The sequence below is a fragment of the Rhinolophus ferrumequinum genome, chromosome 21 (assembly GCF_004115265.2).
Source record: "Rhinolophus ferrumequinum isolate MPI-CBG mRhiFer1 chromosome 21, mRhiFer1_v1.p, whole genome shotgun sequence".
NCBI classification, from domain to species: domain Eukaryota; kingdom Metazoa; phylum Chordata; class Mammalia; order Chiroptera; family Rhinolophidae; genus Rhinolophus; species Rhinolophus ferrumequinum.
Window position 1 is genome coordinate 54,950,021 of NC_046304.1, and position 19,434 is coordinate 54,969,454.

Genomic DNA, 19,434 nt, shown 5'->3' on the forward strand with positions numbered 1-19,434 from the left:
CTTTATCTGCCTAGTTTTCTGGTTCCAGATGTTTCCAGCTGTGCCCAAGACACAGAGAAAGGAAACTTCCTGTTCTCAAGTAGTTGTGGCCACCAAGGGCCCTAAGGGTCGTTGAGGGGGGCTGGGAGGGTAGATGGGAGCTGATCCTCTCCGTCCAGACATCCCCAATAGTGACGCAGAGACCTGTGCTGGGCCATCCTCTGCAGAGGGCATGCACACATCACCCCAGTGAGATGCAGGGGACACACAAAGGACACCCAGGACACGTGTGGTCCCTGACCTGCCTGCGGCCCCCCCACCTGACAAGAAAACAGAGGAGGGTGGTTCAGGGCTGGTCCCACCGCCACTGCAGCTGGGTGCCGGCGCAGCAGACGGGGTACAAACGTGAGACACAGGGCCAAGGAAGAGCGCAGCCCTTCCCAGAACCTCAGGGACAATCGGGCACAGCCAGAATGGCAGGAGGCGCGTGGGCCCAGGAGGGGATAAAGCAACGGGCAGGGCGTGGGGCGTCATCTGTCCCCCATCCTTAAGGCAACGAGGCAGGAAGCAGCCCAGGCACATGCAATGAGTGGCAATGGACCCAGCAGTGTCTGGGTCCCCCGCACGGGCCCCTCCATGGCGGGTGAGCGGCGGGGGAGGCCCGACAGCACAAGGGGGCGGACGGGACGAGTTTGAAGGATGGCAAGCCACCTTGGGCAGGGGTGGGGGGCGGGGCAGGCTCCCGGCCTGCCTTCCTGTTCAGGGCCATCCGAGTTCTTGGGGGAGGGGGCTCTTGGGTTTCAACAACTCAAGTGGGAGAGGGAAGCCAAGACCATGCACATAACAAACGGACAGACGGACGGACGGATGCCGCCTTTCCAGACAGTATTTGTCTGCTGGTTAGAAGGGAAGGGACGGCGCCCAAGGCCACATGGGAGAGGATGCGTGGCAACCGTGTGCGCCCCACCACAGGCAGCGGGGACAGGTACCATGCTGGCAACCCCAAGGTGGGGGGACGTCGTTCACGAGCTTCCAAGAGGGTCACTGGGGTCGCGTCCCCACCCAGTCTCACTCCGCCTGCCCCCACCAGCCGGGAGGGCAACATCAATGCCCACCCCCCAACGTCCGCTTCCACATGGTCAGTCTACACACCGGAAACTCTCCCCCTGACGAAATAAAAGACCACAGGGAGGGGCAGGAAGAAAGGTACACGTTGTCATGAATTTATTACTGACACGGTGCTAAGTACACAAATACAGTGGTCATACAAACGCGCAGGGCAGACCTGCCCCCAGCCCCCGGCTGCACAGACACTCGGCTCTGGTTCCCACAGGTGGTGCGCGTCAACACTGTCCCCAAGCACTGCTGAGGACGGGCCTGGGGCCAGCCCCCCGTCCAAACGGTCGAGGTGTGGCGTGGCCGGGCCATCACCAGCACTGGCCTGTGGAGGCCGCGTCCCAGCTCCCGAGAGGGAAGCCCACCTGCAGGCGGCGCCGGGCCAGCCCCGAGCCCTGCACAGCAGCTGCAGCTGCAGCCTGTGTCAGCGTCCCCAGCCCAGCATCCCAGCATCCCAGGCACCCCTATGCCGGGGCTTGGGGGCAGGAGGGTCATATACCTGGGCCTTCCAGGCCCCTAGCTGCCTCCGACACCCAGTTTCCAAACAACACTCCACAGTGGGGTGACAGGGCCACCTGCGACACTACCCATGAATATACATATTGCACCTCGTTTCCCCGAGATGGGGGCTCCTGTCTGCTGGCTGCCACCGCCACCAGTGCCTCTGATGCCGCACAGCAAGAGTAGACAGCGGTTCAGGAAAGCCACCACGAGCCCAGCCGCCCGGTCTTGGCAGAGAGCCTCAGCAGGCCCCGCTCCTGGACTTCCGGTGTTCACTCCGTCCCAGCAAGGCCACGAACACGCATGACCACGCCCTCCTGGAGCGGCAGGCCTCCGAGTCACTGCGTCGTGGCTCTTCAGAGTGGGTCCCCGGCCTTGCAGCACACCTGGCACCGAGTGTGGACGGCCACGGCCATGGTTTTCAGAACACAGATGTTAAAACACATGAAGGGCCGATCCTCGCTGCTAATATTTACAGTCTGTTCAGAACATTTCCCAAACTCCAAGGCATTGCGGCAACCACCACCACCACCACCACCACCACCACCACCACCACCAACACCACACACGACCCCACGGGGCCCAGCGACACACACAAAGCCTCGGCTCCGAGTCTTCGGCGCCTGGCTTCCATCTCGCATCTGGGAAGATCAAACGGGCACCGGCATTTCAGTCACGGTCGGGGGGTAACAGCCAAAACCAGGTGAATGAGGTCACAAGACACACAGCACACAGACACGCACATTACTTACACACGCATATACATGTGACAATATCTGAGAGAAAATCCCCTTTCCACAGTGGACCGCACAACAAAACAACAACAGGAAACAGGTGACTGAGGTTCCCGCGTGCCTGCGCCCTGCCTCACTCCATCCTATACAGAAACTCCACGCCAGTGTCCGTCAGGGTTCTTTCAAGTTAACACCTTGTTTAAGACCGCAAAAACAGACAAGAAAGAAACAATAAAAAGATTTCTTTACACAGATTTAAGCCAATAATTTTTAGCAAAATGATACAAAACTGTCTGAACCAAGTAGGTCGGTGGTTACAGCAGACTCGCCAGGGGGCATGGGCGTGCCACGGCGGGAGGGAGGCTGCCAGGCTCCTGACCACAGTGGGTTCTCGGCAGCCGTCTCCCTCTGCTTCTCTTCCCAGCCCCGGGACAAGAGTTCACGTGGGGGGCCTCAGTGGAGCCCCTGGCGGTGGCAGAGCTCGCAGTCTGTCCGTTTGGTTTGTGTTTTGCCTCCCCATGGGCGCTGCTGGGTGGGTGGCCTGCAGAGCTCCCGGTGCTCTAGGCCGGGACGTCACTAGTAAAGCCATGTAACAGAGTAGATCAGCCATGCATTCATTGTGTGCCCTTCACAGCAAAAAGGAGCGTTCTCATCGGTGCACGACAGACTGAAGACCACTGGAAGCCACCCGACCGGGAATCTGTCGGAGCCAAAGCACAGGACAAGGTCAGTGCGTCCTTCGGGCTGGGGCGGCAGCTCGGGTACAAAACAGTGATGGCGCCCTGGGAGGAGGGGCAGCTGCGCCTAGCCCCACGCTGGATGCCCGTGCCCCCAGATGCTCCAGGCGGCTCCCTCTGCGGCCAGGACATGTGCTCAGCAGAACAAGTGACAGGAAGATGGGGAAGGAGGAAGAGGCATGCAGGCGAGGAGGCCCGGCGGCCGCGGAGCCAACAAGCTCATGAGCGACAGGAAGAGTCAAAGCAGGAAGTTACTTGCTCCCAGTCCCTCTCCTAGAAAGGAATCTGGTGTTTTGCAAACAGGGACCAGGCCCCATGGGGCACCAAGACGCCCTTCGGGGGAAGACGTGACAAGCACTTCCCATCAAGACGTTTCCGAGAGCACCAGCATGTTAGAAGGGTAGCGAGCCGCGCACAGCGGCCCTGAGCCCGCGGCGGGAAGGAATCGCCAAGTGTCACTCAGACGGGAGCATGGCTTGGCGCCCAGCCATGCACCAATGGCAGGGGAGCGGGCGGCTGGGGTGACGGCTGGTACAGACGGCACAGGGGTGAGATACTGCGCAGAGACCAAGTTCGAAAAGAAAAACAGACGAAGACAGAAATAAACGCGGAAGGAAGAGGGAGAGAGGTGACAAAGCCAGGACGGCAGAGACCCCAGGACTCTCCCGCAGCAAGAGCCCTCGCCAAGCGCGGCCACTCAGTGAGCGCAACACACAGACCCGCACAGCCAACCTGGAGCCGGGGCCATGGGAGCCAGCGCAGGTGCACAGCCCCGGGCCCCTGCCCCCACGTGGGCACCGACGCGCACAGTGGGTAGGTGCTGGGGTCACCCATTTGGGGACTGCTCGCCCCACAGCTGCTCTGGAATCCACACGCAGTGAGGACTGGGCGGGCCTCTCTCTGCTGGCAGCGGCTGGCATGCAAGCCCAAGCCCATCTGTGCGCTCCCAGGGGCGAGGGGTGAGACGCGCCCGCGAGCCCCGCCCGGAGCACTCACCCAGTGCCGCCTTCCGCCGGGGCGGGACGGGCCGTGCAGCTACTTGCCGTGGTGGTCGAAAGGGATGCTATTCTGAGGTGGGAGAAGACAGCGGTCGGTGAGGGCTCCCTGCGGCCAGGACGGAGGGGGCGTCCTGTCTCAGCCAGGTGTCTCGGGGACCCCAGCCTCACTTCTGACACCCTGATCACGAGCAACTGCAGCCGCTGCCCAGGATGATGTGACCGAGGCCGACAAGGGCCAGGGCAGAGCCCAGTCCTCCCACGAGAAAGCACCTGATGCCCAGAGCAGCGGTGCCAGCAGGTAGAGGACGCCACCTCCCTGTGACACACAGACTGGACACATTTCCTCACCGACACAAGGAAGACAATGATGGGACCTTACCAGGAGGACATGGGTCAAAAGCAATAAACCAAAAGAAATGCCAGGCCCCGGGAACCAGCAGCCATTTTACCAGCATTGCTGGGTGGTGAGGCCCTTTCTTGTCACAAAGATGACGACACCACAAACAGGCTCACCCGCCAGGTGTCCTTTAGGCTCCGCGTTTTTCTGGCTGAAGGACCCAGACTCATACTCTGGAGTCCATAATGCGGGACCTGGAGTCTCCCTGGGGGGCTGGTCTAGCATGAGATGCCCCCTCTTGAAGAGTCCGAGCGCACGAGGGCCATGGGGTCAGGACAAGGGACACAGGAGCTGACCCCCGCCCAGCTGGAGAGGGTCGGTGGCTGGCTGGCTGGCCGGCGGCTCCAAACAACCTTGTGCTGAAGCGAAGCACCCGTGGGGGCCGGCGTCTGCCTGGGATGCCACTGGCCCTCCTCAAGGGCTCAGGGCCCAGGGAGGTAGCCACACAGGAAGCGGGTGACCAGCACCCGGCCAGGGTCTATGCACACATACTGCCTGCGGCTCCTGCTTGTCCTTAACACTTGCGATGCTGCTTCTACTGCCACCCCTTTCTTTAGGGGGAGCAAGTGTGAACGGAGACCACAGCATCGTAGAACCTAGAGGGACACACGCTCTAACTTCCAAGCCCCTCGGCTGAGTCCCAGACGGAATCTGTGCTGTCCCCCAGACACTGACCGTGCCCTCAGAGGGCAGAAGCCTTTCAGAGCCTCCTAAGGAAGCACGCCCACGGTGACCAGGAAAACCCAAAGGACACCCCCAGGGCCCATGTCCTCGATGTGAAAAAGATCCTGAGAAAATCTCCAGGGTGACCAGGAAGAAACAGGAGAGTGCTGTATTTCTGGGAGGGGAAACACCCCCAAATCAAACCTCTTTGAGCCCCCCACCATGTTTGGGCCACGCTCTCTCCCTCCACAAGGACATAGGAGCGCAGGGCACAAGCTCACCTCATCTAGCGGAGAGACCTCACAGGAAGGCGTCCCCGGGGGCTCAGGCCGGGCAGTGAGAAGGACGGGACTCGGGCCTGTCTCTGCCACGCACCCATAGGACCCGTAAGTCTACACTGGCTGAGTCCCTGACATGCAGCATCGAGTCCAGACAAAGTGCATGCTGTCCACAGGCCCCGGTCAAGCCTGAGGCCTGAGCAGTCCAAGGTCACAGAGCTGGCCGCATGCCCAGGCACACGCGGACACCACCCAGGACCTGCTCCCAGCTGCTGGCTCATGGCTCCCAGGGCTTGTGGGAAGAGCCCCGGGAAACCCAGTGTCTGTGGTGAGGGAGGAGTGGGCCCAGGGGCCATGGTGGCCCAATCTCGTTAACCTAAAGACACCTCGAGCCCCACAATTCAGTCTCCCTAGAAAAGGCTACAGTACAAAACCAGCCCTCTCTAGCAGAATCACCAGTGAACGAAAGGTGCTGATCGAAAGGAAAGCGACTGCCGGGCACACCTGTTCATCCGCGGCTGAGCGGCCAGCTCCAGGTCGTCCTCACAGGCACGTGAACCCCACACGCTTGGCCCACCCCGTTCCCCAGCACCGATGCCCACACCCAGCAGGGCCCGGCCACCGGGACAGCATCTCGGTGACCAGCCCGGGGCCTGGGCTGCCCCCAGGACACACACAGGACGCCTGCCGAAGTGGGAGGAACGGCCCCGCTCGGGCGGGTTCCTGGCCATGGGAGGGCCCCTGAAAGCCGCCTGAGCAGATGCAGCTGTTGTGTTGAGACCATCGCACAAAGGTGAAAGAGCAGCAGTGACAAGAGCGTGAGTGGGGACAGGATGAGGGTGAAGGAACCGACGGGCAGGATGCGTGCGCCAGCCCCGTCAGGGGAGACGGGACCCTTGCCCCAGGGCTCGTCACCAGGCGCTGGCTCCCCCAGGCCTCTGTCCACACTACAATCACAGGACTGAAAGCAGTACCGTCCCCTCCCCGGCACAGGCTCTCTGAGAAGAAGTGTCCCAGGCTGGGTGTGCCAGTGACAGACAAGCAGCGGGCCCCGTCTGCGTCGGGAAGACGGCCGAGCCCCCAAAGCCACCTAGGCCTGGGCACAGGACAGAGCAGCCCCACACCTGCCCAGCACGGCAGAGAGGGAGGGGAGCCTGGGCCCACACTGCTTGTCACCAAGGCTCTCAAGCAAGGGCTGAACAGCAGCCAGGGGACAACATGCCCCACGGGTTAAAACACTCACAAATCGGGGAGGAAAGGGGAAGGGGGTAACGGGAAGGGAGGAGACCCCCGAGACCCCAGCCCACTGCCTGCCTGTGAGACCAGCCCTGTGGGGGCAGCGCTGGCCCGCGGGGCACCTACCTGCGAGGTGGACATGCGGGACGTGTCTTGCCGGCCCGTGAGGTCGGACGAGGACATGTTGACGGGGGCGCCCCGGTGCAGCCGCATGCTCACCTTCCGCTCGCGCTCCACGCCGGACACAGGCCGCGGGGAGGTGTTAGCTGTAAGGGGCAGGCGGGCGGCGGTGAGGCCTGGCACGGCCCACACCCACCGCCAGGGCTCCCTCCTCAGCGCCAGGTGGAACGGGCCAAGGGCTTCCAGGCTGGTCACAGGCAGGGAGTCCCTGGCCAGCGCCAAGCACCCAGGATGCCAGTGCCCCAGTGGGCAGGCCCCCAGGCCTCTGCTCAGGATGAGCAACTTGTGGGGGAACATTATGTCAGAAGTACGAGAAGCCACAGACGTTCCCGAAGGCGCCGGCCCAGGCGGCTCCGTGGCCTGTCCACCCTCGGGAGTGACACACCGGGAGGGGGACGCACAGGAATCACTGCTCACAGAGCTGGCTCTCCCCTCCCCTGCAAGGTCACATAGCCCGAGGGGCCAGAACCACCATCACTGCCTACTAAGGGGGGATGTGGCACGAGCCGGTGGCCCCAGGACCACTCACCAGTGTGTGAGGTAGGGGTGAGGGGCGTGGGAGGAGCCACTTCTTGCGTCCCCCTCAGCCGGCCTGAGGCAGTGGAAGGCAAGCCGCGGGTGGCAGGGTTCCGGGAGTGCCTCAATCGCTCCTCACGGTCCCGGCGCTCCCGCTCGGCATCGTCGGCGGCCCGGCTGGCACCCTGAGAAGAAAAGAGACAAGACCAGCACTGAACTGGGCTCACCGAAAAACCACCCAAGGCCCTTGCTGTCTCCCCAACCCGAGAAAACACCGGGGCATCTGGGACAAGACCACCCAAGAGGCCATCCATGCCAACGAGCCTTTTCTCCCTCCAGGACAACGTGGAGATGAGCAGACGACCCTGTGAGCGATGCAGCAAGGACCCCACTTCCCAACACAGCAGAGGAAATCCCGCCCATCGCCGAGGCAGCTGGATGGCCCTCTTCTGTCAACATTTGCACAGGACAGGAAATCGGCTTGAGGTGTCAGGGGTCAGCCCCACATGGTGACAGTGGGGAAGTCTGAGAAGGTCCAACTCCACTTGCCCCCCAGGCCTTGGGGCAAATGTCGTGTTGGTGCACAGCCCCCGTGAGGGAGCCAGCAGCCAGGCATGTCCTACGAGCAGCCATTACTCAGTAACAGCCGCTGCTGGGGGCTGCACTCCAAGTGGTTTGGCTGTGACACCCAGACACTGAGGCTCACGCCGGACCCCCGAGCGGCCAGGCCTGCCTGCAAGCTGCAGCCCACGGCGAAGTCCAGCCACACGCAACTACTTCTGAGACGCGGTTTAACTGGTGGCTGGCTCCACGTCCACCCACTGCCTGGGGGGAGGGCTGGCTCCAGCTACAGTGTGCTTGACACTGCGGCACATTTACCATCGGGCCCTTTACAGAGAAGGTGTGCCGAGCCCGGACACGAGGAACTTGTAGTGGCTCTGGCAGGAGGCGCACCCACATATCCACACTCTGGCAATCTGTGAGGCCAGCACCACGGCTGCCCTGAAAAGCCACCTGCGGGGCACTGTCCTCCCAGCTCCTGGCTGTCCCCCGGGTGGCACAGGCCACATCTCGGTCAGGCTGGCTGTGCCGGCTGGACCCCACTGAGGGAGGCTGAGCCCATACAAGCCCCCTGCACCTGCCGGGCCAGGAAAGGCTTCCTGTTCTGCACCCTGTGAAGGAGGCTCTGCCCATCAGTCAGGCTATCACCCTGGATAGGTTCCAATTTCTGGTCTAAGCTCTTAACTAAACAGAACACGCTTTTAACGAAAGAGGAAGTGCCAGAGCAACTGGAGTTCTGGCGGTGGTGTCCAAAGGTTAATGAACTGAACCTAAAGAAACAACTCAGGCAGGATGGGCAGCCGCTTTTAGTGGAACAAATTCAAGTGTGAGCTCCGCCCCCTCCCGCAGCACTCGCGAGAGCCTTCAGCGGACAAACTGGGCATCAAAAGTGAGCTCATCACAGGGCCAAAGCCAGACTGAATGTGCGGCGCCCAGCGGCGCGGACGCCAGGTGCTCGGCAGGGCCCGGCTGGGTGGGAGCAGGTCGGGCGGGTCCTCCCCTCCCGCACAACGAACACGTGGGCACCGTACCGACACACACGTCTCAGACAGTCAAAAACCACGACACGCAGGAGTGACGACGACGACGATGATGATGAAACCATCTTCAAAGTCAAGAAGGCAGAGCATTCCAGCAGAAACTCTGCCTCCAAGCAGCCCTGCACCTGTGGACAGATTCTACTCCACATGGCCCGCTGCCTGCACCCCATGGTCTCCAGTGCCCCCGGGAGACCCCTTTCCCCCATCGTCCTGCCTGCCATTTGCTTTCCCTCCAAACACCTTGTTTGGACACCTTGCTTCTCAGAACCTCTCACCTTCAGGGAAACCCCACAGCCACAGCCCTACAGAAGCACCAGGCTCCCCAGTGCAGCAAACAGGCCTTCCAGAGCTCAAGCCTCATGCAGCTCGCTCCTTACAAGACATGACCACACACCAGCGGCGGCCTGGCGCTGACCAGGCTGTTCCCCTCCTCACTGAGCACCCAGCGCGGTGGTGGGCCACTTACGAATTTGAGCATGTTCCAATCAAACACATAGTCATAGGAGAAACCCTGGCGATGGAACAGGTTCCTGAAGAGCTGTCTCAGGTATGAGTAGTCCGGTTTATCGTCAAAACGCAAGGAGCGACAGAAATTCAGGTATGTGGCAAATTCAGCTGGAAAACGACAAGAAAGCCAGCGCTCACTACAACGCCCGGCCTGGGAACCACCGGTGTTTACGGACAACACTGTCTGTCCCGCCCCCGGTCCCCACTGCCGGTGAGCATGGGGTTTGCAGTACGAGTCACAATATGGCATGGCAGAGCAATTATTCCCCCTGGGGCACCCATCCTAGGGGCAGTCCCACAAAGCAAAGGGCAACTCTGTTATGGCTCTGGACATGCTGAAGGACAGGCCACCACCCCACTCTCACCTTCCTAAGCACGAGGGCACACAAGGGCCCACGAGGACCCCTCCGAGCCGACTCCAAGGGGGTTTGCCTTGTTCACCTCCCAGCGCCCCCCCATAGGCACTGGGGACACACACCAGGAAAGGAGGGGCTGCTGTCCCCGCCCCCCGGCAGGACCTGGAGAACACTCACAAGGGTAGCCTTTGCACAGCACCTCGATGGGGGTGGACATCTTCTTCTCACTGATCCGCTCGTACTTCTGTCTCTTGGTGGCAGCCTTCAGCCCCTGCCAGGGCAGAGAGCCCAGGTTGAAGTACATGAGCACGTACCCCAGTGACTCCAGGTCGTCCCTTCGAGATTGTTCTGGAAAGAGAAGGGAAATGGGTCAAGGATGGCCCATGTGCGCTTGCAGCAACCAGCAGACACTGCCCGTGGAAATGAACCTTGGAAATCAGAGAAATACATTTGGATTCTCTTGTTTCACCAGAATTTGCCCGGGATGTGACGTTAGGAAACATCCACACCCAGAGAAGTGACAGCACCGTCCCCAGTATCAGCAGCACGATCACCTGCCCGCCCCCACTGCACCTCCCAAAGTAACACTGCACAGTCCCCGAAGCCGGCCTTTGCACCAAGCTTTGCTGGCAGCCTCCACCCCAAACGTGCTGACACACCCAGGTCCCTGGACTGAGAGGGACGTGCCCAGGCAGCCCAGCCAGCGGGCCGGCGCAGGTCCGCCCAGCAGCCACGGCTCACCGATTCCGAGGTGCGTGTTGATGGAGGCGTACCGCGCGGTCCCCGTGAGGTTCTTGTTCTCGCGGTAGGGGATGTGCTGGTGGGTGCGGGCGTCCCGGTACTTCTTGGCCAGGCCGAAGTCAATGATGTACACCAGATTGCCCTTCTTGCCCAGCCCCATGAGGAAGTTGTCAGGCTTCACATCCCGGTGGATGAAGTTCTTGGAGTGGATGTACTCGATACGACTAATCTGTAGGCACAGCAGTGGGGCCACATTACCCCAGACGGCGGTGCCTGGGGCTGCACGTTTTGTGCCCTTTGGCCAGAGCAGTCATTCAACATGCAAGGATTCCCGAACTGACCACCTCACCCCGACATGGGCCTGGGCATTTCCCTCTCGTTGGCTCTCCTGGGGGTGGGCAGACAGTGGCCTGTAGTGACAGCCACCATGGGACACCGGTCTGCACCAGGAGTCCCCTCTGCAGCCCCGTCGGGCGGGGGTCGCCCCCGACCCCGTGAATGTACCTGGCCATGCCCACAGTGGTTCTCCAAACCCAACCTACTAGGTAATTCTCATGTGGCAAGGGTTGCTGAACGTCCATTCCTCCCTGTGCACAGCAGGCGTGCTGATGGGAGAGCGGCCTGTGTGTACGTCATCAGGCCCCCGGTCAGACCCATCACTGCGCAAAAACGCGCTCACCATTTGGTCAGCAAGCAGCAGGACAGTTTTGAGACTGAATTTCCTGGAGCAGAAGTTGAAGAGGTCTTCCAGGCTTGGTCCCAGCAGCTCCATCACCATCACGTTGTAGTCGCCCTCCGCCCCGCACCACCGGATGGTGGGGATGCCCACTGCAAGAGACCACAGGCGTCAGCCAGGGCTGGGCTGGGCTCAGAAGGCCCCGCCACGCCTGCCCCACACCACACAGACGCTTTCTTTCTAACCAGGGTCAGGCGAGCAGCAGTCAGAAGTGACACAAGGTGAGAACGTGAGGTGTGGGAGTGGGCGAACACAGGGCAGAGAAGGCACAGCAGGGCAAGAGAGGGGCTCGGGATGAACAAGCAGAGTCTCCACCCCGCACACCATGCACCCAGGTCACTAGGACTGGCATTTGCCGTTAGTGCGGTGCGTTTGTCACAATTCTGAACCAACACGGACACACTTTACTACTGAAAGCCTATTCACAGTTCCTTAGTTTTAACCTATCGTCCCTTTTCTGCTCCAGGATCCCACATGACATTTAGTCCTCACGTCTCCGCAGGCTCCCCTGGGCTGGGACGTCTCTCAGAAGCCCCTTGTTCTGGGTGACCTTGGCAGTTCTGAGAGTGCTGGGGGGCTTCTGGAGACTGTCCCTCTGCTGGGATTTGTCTGACGTGTCTCTCACGGTTAGTCTGGCCTCGGGCGCTTGGGGGAGGAAGACCACGGAGGCAAAGTGCCCTTCTTATCATGTGACGTTAGAGTCCGTGCTCTCAACGTGACTCGTGAGTGCTGCTGTGACCTTGGTCACCTGGCTGAGGTGTTTGCCAGGCGTATCCTCTCTCCCATGCCCTTTGGGAGGACGTCACTACGGCCCCCACACTTCAGGGGTGGGGGGTGTGCTCTCCCTCCCCGAGGGCAGAGCACCTACACACATTACTTGGGATTCATGAGATGTGCCTCTTCTCCCCTTTTATTCATCCATCGTTTCTGCATCAGTTTGGACCTATGGATGTCTATGGTTATACTTTGGTCTATGCACCAATACTGTGTCACTTACTCTGCTGTTCAGTGTTCCAGCTGTGGCCGCAGGGGCCCTAACACACCCATCATTACCGGGTTGTTTGGTGAGCACTGCCGTGCTTTCTGGCACCAGTCATATGCCACATAGCATTTCAGTCAGTGACAGGCTGCACATGGCACGTACGATGGTGGTGCCGTAGGTTACAATGGAGCTGAAGATTCCTGTGGCCTAGTGATATCGTGGCCGGCATGACATCACAGCGCATGTGGGGGCGCTGGTGTAAACAGACCCACTGCCCTGCCAGTCCCGAGAGTCAGCACGTACGACTGCGCGCAGCACACGACACACGACGATGATAAACGACGGTGACACCGGTTTCCGTCCTTATGCTGCTGCACTGGTAGTGTTACTGTGACGTGAGTGTGCTCTTTCCACTGTAAATGGAGTGTGCGGGACGGCAGCAGCGCGTGACGCCGGCAGCAGCCTCCCACAGCCCGCGTTCTCCGCGTCTCCCGAGGGCAGTGTGTACAAAGTGCACGGCCAGGGGCAGCCCCTCCTCGCTCCCTGACTCAGAGCGACTCCAGGCCTGCAGGCTCCTCGGGAAGTGTCCTGCACACACAGGCGGACCATTTCTTACCTTTTCTCCGTGTTCTCCTCACCTGTTCTCTGTTTAGGTCTCTCTAGACACACAAGCACTCGCCACTGTGTTGCAGGTGCCGACAGTACTCAGTAAAGGAACGTGCTGGACAGGCTGGTAGCCCAGGAGCCCGGGCTGTGCCACCCAGCCCAGGTGTGCAGTGGGCGGCACCGTCCAGGTGTGGACGTGCCCCCGAGTGCGCACGGCGACGAAATCGCCTAACACCGCATTTCTCAGAATGGATCCCCATCGCTAAACGATGTGTGATGACACAAAAATGCTAAACTATTTTCAGTTTAGACTCATAGCAAGTTTTGATACCAAGAGGGCAACCCACTTTCATTTTGAAAATTCAGTATTTCAGAAATGTATCTTCCATATTACATGAGAACACATTGAACGCGTGAGATACAAAGCACAGTGTAACACAGGCCTGCAGCCCAGCACCTCACAGACGCAGGGCGTTTCTAATTGACTGCACCTACTTTGACCCGCCTTTCTGCTCCCACTCCTGTGATCCCCAGAAAATGACTACCCAGAACTTAGTCACTTCCTTGCTTCGAATAAAACAAGCATTCATGCTATCTACTATTCCACTTGGAGGATACACCACAATTCACCTATTCTTCTGTCACCTGTGTTGTTCAGGGTTAATTTTGCCATCACAGACAGTTACGTACACTCTTACCCATGTCCACTGACAAACTCTTCCACGTGGACTGCTTGTCCCTGTCTGTTTTCCCCCAGGTACACACCCAGCAACACAGGGCACAAATGATCTGACAATACAAGACACTGTCAAATTGTTTACTAGAAGGATCAAGCAGCTTACACTCGCCCACCTGGAGCAGGCTCTCGCTGACAAGAGCACTTCACACCTCTCGACTGTTAACTATCTCTCAGTTTCTATTCACACACGTGCTGGCCATCCACGTTTCCTCTCTTCTGAAATGTCTGCACATTTCTGCCAACTTCTCCTATCAGGATGTCTTTTTCATATTTATAGTAGTTCTTTATAAATTCTGGATACTAAGTTATCTTTGTTTTAAGTGAGGTAAATTCCTTCTCAGTTAATGACATGTTTTTATTTTCTTTTGGAGTCTTTTGATAGACATGCTCAATTTTCACAAAGGTAAATGTATCAATCTTTTCCTTTGTGAATAATCTCTCTAGTATCTTACATTAAGAAACCCTTCCTGTACTCAGTCAGAAAGAGATGTTATTGTTTTCTTTTACAAGTTTCAACATTATTTCTCACATCTACAATAACCAAAATGAGAAAACAAAACATAGGCTATATAAAAAGATAGATTGTTTCTGAGACAAAAAGCAACAAATGACACTGAAGCCTGAAAGACAGGAAAGGACACGTGCAGCCCCGGTCCTGCCTTGAGAGTCAGCAGAAAAGCAAGACTTGAACACATTAAAGTAACTTCGCTTCATCCCATTAACTAAGCCAAAGAAGAACCTGAGGACTATTAAAATGCCCAGCACACAGGATGGTAGAAAGAGTTCAGTGCCTGGCACCCGAGGTCACCAGGGATGCAAAGGAGCAGAAAACATGATCCAACCTGAGAAGAGTCAGTCAGTTGAAACTGACTCAGCTGCCAGAATTAGCAGAGGGCAATACCAGTTATTATAAATTATAACTGTATTCCATGACTGTGTTTCATCAAAGTTAAACAGAGGCATGGCATGGGAGATAAACAGAAGACTCAAATTCACTTAAAGAGATGACCAGCACAATGGTGAAGGTGAAAGACACGTGGGGTGGGACTAAGCAGAGCAGACATGGTAGAAGTCGTGAACTTGAAGGCACAGCAATAGCGACTACTGAGAAGGCCAACAAGAGCTTCAGTCAGCTGTGGGACTCTAAGCCACCTAACATTTCTGTAACTGGAGCCCCGAAGGGAGGAAAGAGAAGGGAGGAGGGCAACAGAAACCACACTGGAAGAAACAGCTGGATGAAAACAACAAACCCGCACATTCGAGAAGCTCAACAATTGCCAAGCACAAGGACCCTGAAGAACGTGACACTAATGTCCCTGATAATCAAATTGCTCATCACTAATGATAAGGAGAATACCTAGACAGCAGCCAGAGAAAGAGGACGCATCACATACAGAGGAACAAAGACCAGGATGGCTGCGACTTTTCGTCAGGATCAGCACTGTACGAAGTCATTGGAGGAATACCTTTCACGCACGGCAAGAAAAGCGGGCAAGCTACAAAAGCATAGGTGGCGAGGAAACCTAACTCAGCGAAGACAAAACCAAGGCATCTGCAGATGTGAAAAGCTAACGACCTCATCACCTGCAGACCTGCACTGTTACACACGCTCCTCAACAGACAGAAGGCGAGGGCAGCTAGCTGTGAGGGGCGCTCCATGAAGCAAAAAAGACACCGGAAACAGCAGCACACATGCAACACATGAGGTCTAACAATTAAGTTCAGGAACTCATCCTCGAAAAAGTACTACATACCTACTTGCTGATATCACTATGGGCACCTTTAAAGTGCCCCTTGGAAGCTGTGCACCGATGCCAGTGCCTAGTCCACCCTTCAAAGCAATGGCCATCAGAGCTGTCATCGTATTACCCTTGATGTCCTCAATGTCATCAAAATGTCTTCCTTTCTGTATTTCCTTTCTCTTCAGGTAAAGAAAGAAGTCATGGGGGGCCAGATCAGGTGAGTAGGGAGGGTGTTCCAATATAGTTATTTGTTTACTGGCTAAAAACTCCCTCACAGACAGTGCCGTGTGCGCTGGTGCATTGTCGTGATGCAAGAGCCATGAACTGATGGCAAAAACTTCAGGTCGTCTAACTTTTTCACGCAGCCTTTTCAGCACTTCCAAATAGTCAACTTGGTTAACTCTTTGTCCAGCTGATACAAATTCATGAGTTATCCCGCTGATATCCAAAAAGGTTAGGAACATCATTGCAACAAGTTCATGAACTCAGACCTGGTGTGACTGGTCCAACAAAACTGGCAACACGACACGAGGTTATTACAGGTCTGCGTCAATGCATACGTCAGTGCCACAGCCTGGGATGGGAGAAATGGAAGAGCACTTCCTTTCGATTCTCCTGCTCCCCGTGAAGTCAGTGTTACCTGCAGAGCGCAGAGACTGCGACAGGTAAAGGTGTACGTGATAAACACTGCCTGGACTACTGAAATAACAGGAGAGAATGGTTAATAAGCCAACAGAGGAGCTAATCATGAAAAAATCATTAAGAAATGTAAGAAAATGTTTAATCCAAAAGAAGGCGGGATTAAAGAGGTGGGAAGATGAGACAAAAACCACCAGGAGGAGGGCAGACACAAACCCAGCCTACCACTGACCACATTAAATGTGAACACACTAAGTCGCTGATAGGTCTTGTAACTGTTAAGTGACCCAGTATCTAAGGAGACCAGTTTCACTGCGGTCTAACTGATTAAACAAGATGCAAGTTCCTAGACGTCTGAGCACCACTGTAACAAAACAATGGTATCTGAGGATCCGCCACAATTTAAATACCCCAAATGAGACATACTTTCTCCAATTAGGCAGAAAAGAAAGCACCAATTTGCTGGCTGCCTATACTAAGCACCACTTGGATACAAAGAGTTACAAGGAAGAGGACAGTGTATCACACTAACATCAGACAGAAGAGCACAGAATGTCATGTAGCGTCAGGTGCTGTGAAGGAGATTATTTCCAGAGATGTATGTATCAGTCATTACATAGTGACAAAGGTATCCAATTATCAAGAGAACGTAATTCTTAGTGTGTATGCAGCTCACAACAGAGCTTCCAAACACAGGAGCAAAACCACAAGGAGACACGCCCACCCTCCGACCCAACAGCAGAACAGTTTTCTCAAGCATGCACCGTGCATTTACCAAGGCAGACACAAAACAGGTCTCCGTGAAGTCCAAAGGATTCAAGTCAGGCAAAGGATGTCCTCAGACGACACTGGAGTTCAATTACAAATAAGGAAAGCAGAACTCTGAAAAATCCCCTAATATATAGAAGCTACCGGGTTTCCCCGAAAATAAGACCATCAGCTCTAATGCGTCTTTTGGAGCAAAAATTAATATAAGACCCGGTCTTATTTTAATATAAGACCCAGTTCTCATATAAGACCAGGTATAATATAATATAAATACTGGATCTTATATAAGAACGGGTCCTATATTAACTTTTGCTCCAAAAGACGCATTAGAGCTGACGGTCCGGCTAGGTCTGATTTTCGGGGAAACACGTTATCTTTGGATGAGGCTTAGCAACAGTCAAGACTGTTCCCCTTAAGTAGTTCGCACGCATCCGTGATTCCCACCTGAACCAATCAATACGGCAATAATTTTTCATTTCTAATGGTTCCTCCTGCGTTTCTCTGTGGGGTTTAACTTTGTAGCATTACGGACTTGTGGACTCGCCTCCCCGTTTCCCATGTGCTATCATCCATTCATGATGAGGTTCTAACTGTACCAGATTTGGCCACATGTGTCTGTGTGTCCTCTGGACACGAGCCCGCTGGCCTCTGAGCACCTTCCTCAGCCACAGCATGTGCCTGGCCCACCTACCACTCACTCCCGGCCGTCCCAGCAGCCTGGCCCCTCAGGGGCAGTGATATTGAGAAGCCATGGTGGGTGCTAGCTGTGCTCAGCCCTTCAGGTTGTCACTACTTCCAGGCATTGTGAGTTTTGACTGGGGGGCAAAGGCCCCTCTTCTTCAGGAGTGTCAGCCAATCTCAGCCCTTCGCTATTCTGTGCGTTCTCGAGTCAGCTTGTCACATTGGAAGAGAAGCCCTGTTTGACCAGATTAGAACCCTACTGAACCCTAAGAGGGAGTCTGGGAGAACCGACATCTTACTGAGTCTTCCACTCTACAAACATGGAATGTCTCCACTTGCTCAGAGTCCTCCAATAAAGTTTTAAATCTTCTGCATACAGGTCTTACCTGGCTTAAGTTCTATTCCCAATCACCTTATGGACAGGTTATGACTGTCAACAGCATGTCAAGACTCACACTTCGGTTTCAGGACTTCTCTAGGGCTAGCAGCCACCTGACCAGGGCGCTGGCGCTCAACATCAAGCAGGTGGCCGTGCCAGGTGCTGGCGGAGCCACCGCTGCCGCACGAGGCTGGCACCATAAGTGGATGACACTCAACCCACGGCAGAGTCTGGGCACAAGCAGGCTGCACACGGAGGGCCTTGGCGCCCGAGGGAAGGCGAGGCAGTGGATTCAGCTTTCATAAGCCTGACAAGGGCCTGGAACCTCTCCAGCCACCAGCCCTGGTGGGCGTCCTGTACTGGGAGCAACAGGCGCCACAGGGGCAGAAGGAAGATGGAGGGAGACAGCTGCCACAGCTGTGGAGGTCTCGACCAGCGAGCCAAGGAACCAAGCTGCCACCCCAGCCCCAGAAGCGCCCTTCTGTGGGAGCATCAGCCACCCGATGGCGCCAGCTCCCAGGGATCCACAGCCGGGCCCTCCCAGGAGGCCCAGAAAGGGAGGGGCGGGGGGTCAGCAAAGTGGAGACCAAGGCAGGGCGGGCAGTGGGCCCTGCCGTGGATCCCAGGTCAGGGCCCACAGCATCACCGCTCCTCCAACCACTGTCCGCAAGTGCACTGGAGGGCTTCAGGGACACCCTGCAAAACCTGCATGCTTTCTCTACCGGAGTCTCCACTCCCAGAATCCCCAGCTTTTGAAACTGGCCTGGACAGGGAAGTTGTTTCCGTTTTAAAGAATACATACTGAGGGATGGCCGGCTGGCTCAGTTGGTTAGAGCACAGTGCTCATAACACCACCGTCACGGGTTCGATTCCCACATGGGCGAGTGAGCTGCGCCCTCCACAACTAGAGCTAAAACAATGGTTTGACTTGGAGCTGATGGGTCCTGGGAAAACACACTTTTCCCCAATATTCCCCAATAAAATAAGAATCCGTACTAACGACATTTCCCATGTCAGAGTGAAAAGATTAAGCATGAGGCCAGTTTGACAGACCAGCCCACAAGCCGCTGCACTCTGGGAGGGGCTCTCCCAGGGTGAGGCAGGTCTCACCGCTGGCCGCCCCCTGACCACTGTTGGGGAGGATGCTGAACTGCCCCAGCTGCAGACTTGGCACTCCACCCCATTCTGTTTACTGCTCCTTGGGTCCCACATTCTCCAGAGGCTAATGCACTGGCTGTGTGAATGGCACATCTTGTGCACTTGAACTTCCTTCCTGGTGTTAAGTCTGGTTGTGTTCCTGGGCATTTGAGCCCCAGGTCTGAGCAGTGGAAGCCGCAGGACCTCACCACAGGGCGCTTCCTGCTGCTGGGGCACTGTGGGGGGCACACCTCACTGCCGATCAGAGCTGGCTCCTCCGCCAGTGTCCCCCAAAACCCCTCCACATCAGTGCATCATGGGAGACGAGGGTCAAGGCTCCGTGGTTTGATCTCCTACCAGAAGAGCGGGGATGCACGTGAGCAGGGAGCGGTCAGGAGGGGGTCAGTCCAGGTGAGGGGTCCACAGGCTGAGGTAGGACTCCTGCTCCGGACCTCCAGTCCCAGGGCACAGACTGGGTTCACCCA

The 19,434-nt window shown here is 56.9% G+C and overlaps 1 protein-coding gene across 4 annotated transcripts in view; it reads right to left on the minus strand.

Annotated features, from left to right (window-relative positions):
- Nucleotides 1-1,180: 1,180 nt before the first annotated feature.
- CSNK1D (casein kinase 1 delta) overlaps nt 1,181-19,434 on the minus strand; it is a 29,292-nt gene continuing 11,038 nt past the window's right edge. For 2 of the 4 annotated variants that reach the window (XM_033089431.1, XM_033089432.1), the window contains exons 3-9: nt 11,220-11,368; nt 10,541-10,769; nt 9,977-10,147; nt 9,403-9,551; nt 7,349-7,520; nt 6,766-6,905; nt 1,181-3,030 (exon numbers count right to left, since the gene is read on the minus strand). In XM_033089431.1, coding sequence (XP_032945322.1) covers nt 2,980-3,030; nt 6,766-6,905; nt 7,349-7,520; nt 9,403-9,551; nt 9,977-10,147; nt 10,541-10,769; nt 11,220-11,368 — 1,061 coding nt within the window. In that variant the 3' untranslated portion in view covers nt 1,181-2,979. Of the gene's footprint in view, nt 3,031-4,063; nt 4,136-6,765; nt 6,906-7,348; nt 7,521-9,402; nt 9,552-9,976; nt 10,148-10,540; nt 10,770-11,219; nt 11,369-19,434 lie in introns of all 4 variants that reach the window. The other 2 variants (XM_033089430.1, XM_033089429.1) reach the window with 2 other exon arrangements.